Below are 3,764 nucleotides of genomic sequence, written 5' to 3' on the forward strand. Positions count from 1 at the left end.
GAGATATTACTAGATAATGGATATCCGTTACAGTTTATATATAGTACTATTAATAAAAGAATAAAAAATCATATATATAGAAAAGTAACTCAGAAGAATAATATGAAGAATAAGGACTTAACTCAGAATAAATATTTTATTGTGCCGTACCATAGGGAAATTTCAGATAATTTTAGAAACATATGTAAAAAACATAATATGAACGTAGCATTTAAACCGATAAGTTCGCTAGGAAAATTTATTAGAACAGGGAAAGATAAACTAGAACTGGCATCAAGTAACAATGTTGTATATAAGATAAATTGTCGGGATTGTGAATGCACGTATGTTGGTCAAACGAAGAGGAAATTAAAGACACGTATTAAAGAACATCAGAACGACATTAAAAAAAGATCGGGGAATTTGTCGGTAGTATTGGAACACAAATTAGGAAAAGATCATGAATTTGAATGGGAAAACGTAGAAGTATTGGATAAAGAGCCATTCTATTATAAGAGATTTTTATCAGAGATGATATATATTAAGAAGCAGACTCATGGTTTAAATAAGCAGAGCGATACGGATAAATTTCCGAACATTTACCTACCAATGTTAGTGGATATATCCCTTCTTTAAAGATAGGAAAAGAAAGGGGTGATTCTTCTTTGTTTGTTGGAAATGTATCATATGTAAGCTAACAGTTGTGCTGTGAACATCGTGTGATTCTATACTTAGTTTCATACATTTGACAATTTTGTATAAAAGAACATTGGAGGATAGTTGTGGTCGAAATGTATGGGTATGTAGATATTTAATTTAAAGTCTGGATTAATTTCTAATTTATTAAATAAATATTTAAATTTGTATTCACATTTTATTCAGTTGACTTTTTGAAAAATCATTGGCTTTGATTTTTATAACGAAGCTAATTTATGGTTGACGCTTAATACACATATGTAATAATTTCTGACTAAAAGACTAATGTTTCTCTCATAAGAGACGGTTTTGAATTAATGACTACATGATATGACAAACAAAAATTAAGCTTTACTATGATTTTATAGAATTTGTGACTTCCATACAATAGTTGACCACGACTATTACTTAAGCGAGAGAATTGATTTTATAATAATGAACATATGGAGATTATTGGAAATATTAGCAGTAGAATTGGACGACGACTGGAATAAATATGTATAATGAATAAATGTGGAGGAGAGTGGAAATACAGGAAGACATTATGGAGTTCTTCGAACGTCTAAGGAGTTCCTAAGCATGGTTTTCACCGTTTTAAGTTTTGCGGCGAACAGTTACGAATTTGTTAGCGTTTAAGATAATGTAAGGAAATTAAGGAAGGAGATCCTACTAATGTTTATTTCTTTTTAAATTTTACTGAAGATGACCTGATAAGGATCGAAACGTATATATTTTGATGTAATAATTGATGAAAAAATTCGCAATAATAACTAGCGTTGGCTTTTATGCTTTTGTCATGTCTTATTGATTTTACATTATAATGTTGAGATTAGAAAATACGAAATTATCGTGTGAAAAGACGGAACACATCTGAGCACAAATGATAATTCGTCCTTTCACCCTAAAAACAAAGTAAAGAAAAATTGAAGAGAGAGAAACTCATTAGTCCATGAATAAACATTCATAATTCTTATTTAACAAGTGTGTCCGCCTCCATCGAGGCCGCGTCATTTGTTTCGTTTGCATGTTCAAACTTTCTATTTTTCTGAATATAAATCATTTCCCGAGATAAGTCTGATGTCTAACATATTTTCCTCATGAAGTACTTTTATATTATTCCAATCAAACTCATGCGAGTATTCTAATCTGTGTTCTGTAATTACTGAACGTTGTTGAGTATTCCACAATTCTTACAAAATATTTTGTATATTACATTTGTGTACAACATCTTTTGTAATTTGTTCTTTTGTACCTTAATAATACTATTTAGCTTATTAAAACCTTGATATGCTACTCTGATTGTATTATACTTTTTTAAATAATTCTTTATTTTATTAGAAATATTAGTCACAAATGGTATTGTAAAATAATTTTGTCTACTTTCTGTTTTATTAACATTGCTTTTATTAAGTGATTCTTTGTTTATTACTGAATTTTTTATGCAACCTTTTTCTTATTATACAGTGCCCGCCAAAAGTCCCGGGCCAGCTGAATATTTTGGAAAGTATGCATTTTTGCGAAAAATGTTTTAAACAAAAATTGTAGACTTTCAAAAAGATCTATTTACTGATGATATTACTTTGACCTTGAGTGGCGCTGCCAAAGTCAAATCAAGATCACATCGATTTTTTTAAATAGAACATCCAATCTTTCATTGTATATTCTTATAGCACCTCTTGAGAGCTTTCCAAAACACTATAATACAATATTTTTTTATGATTACTTATTGAATATAATTCTTGAAAGTTACAGTATCCCCGGGCATTAGCATGGCCCAAAGTGCCCAAACAATGGCTAAAACCTTTTGAATATTATTCAGAATTATGACGTAGATAATATTTTTACGTAGAGATGAAAATAAGCGGAACAACCTTTAACGGCCTTGATCTTAACAAATATTATCTAAGTACGCGCGCGCGCGCTTATCTTGGCTCATCTTTAATTGAATCGGTTTTTCAGAAACAGTTGATTTTGAAATTATACGATTAGGATAAGTAGCATTGAATAATTCGGCTACTTCTCGGTAAGATCTTATTGTGTCACCATATCACACATGAAATTCCATGTTTCACGTGCGTCTCGGCTCGGTATCACGCAAACAATTTTTTCATATTGTATGTCAGCCTCATACATGTACAAATATGAAACAGTAATGTTTTCTCAGAGTTAATGCTCCCTCAGAGAGCGATACATTACCTTATCTGCTTATCTCCTTTGTTTGCTTTAGTAATTATCATTCTAGTACATTTCTATTGTCAGAAAATGCTTTTAACCGAGACGGAAAGGGGAAACTATATTGATGATGAGAGGATATGGCGACAGAATAAGGTCCTATCGAGAAGTATAGCCGAATTATTCAATGCCACTTTTCTTGACCGTGATCCAATTTCAAAATCAATTGTTGAAAGAACTGTTGCTCGTTTCCAAAGAACAGGTTCAATTAAAGATGAGTCAAGATCCGGAAGACCCAAAAGCGCTACTAACGATGATAAAGCTATAGATGTTCTGCAAACTGTAAGCGATAATCCTTCTACATCGGTCTCGAGAGCGGCTCAAGAAAATGGTATTAGCGCAACATCAGTCCGTCGAATTTTGAGGAGGCATCATTATCATCCTTACAAAATGCATCTAGTCCAGCAGCTATCCGAAGACGATTATGACAGAAGAGTGGAATTTTGCGATAAGATGATGATAAAATTTGATGATAATAATCAGTTTTTTAACTGGATTTGTTTCTCTGATGAAGCAACATTTGAATTAAGCGGTTCTGTAAATCGACAGAATATGAGGTATTGGGCAGATGAAAATCCACATTGGATGAGAGAAAGCCACACGTAACATCCTCAGAAGATTAATGTTTGGGCCGGAATAATGCTTAATCGTATTATAGGACCGTTTTTCATTAAAGGTAACATAACTTCAGATAATTACTTGAATTTGCTAAGAAATCAAGTAATACCGGCTATTCAAGATATTGCTGAAGAAGCTTTCCACAATATTTGGTTCCAGCAGGATGGGGCTCCAGCTCATTTTTCTTTGACGGTTCGAAATTTTTTTAACGGTATTTTTACTGATCGATGGATTGGTAG

At 32.1% G+C, this 3,764-nt stretch overlaps 1 protein-coding gene across 1 annotated transcript; it reads left to right on the plus strand.

Moving 5' to 3' along the window:
* Positions 1 to 2,937: 2,937 nt before the first annotated feature.
* Positions 2,938 to 3,513, plus strand: LOC108758200 (uncharacterized). The gene has a single exon (XM_018503014.1). It carries the CDS (start codon positions 2,938 to 2,940, stop codon positions 3,511 to 3,513), a length of 576 nt encoding a protein of 191 aa, XP_018358516.1.
* Positions 3,514 to 3,764: the final 251 nt, after the last annotated feature.

This window comes from Trachymyrmex cornetzi, unplaced genomic scaffold (genome assembly GCF_001594075.2).
Source record: "Trachymyrmex cornetzi isolate Tcor2-1 unplaced genomic scaffold, Tcor1.1 scaffold1538, whole genome shotgun sequence".
In the NCBI taxonomy this organism is placed as follows: domain Eukaryota; kingdom Metazoa; phylum Arthropoda; class Insecta; order Hymenoptera; family Formicidae; genus Trachymyrmex; species Trachymyrmex cornetzi.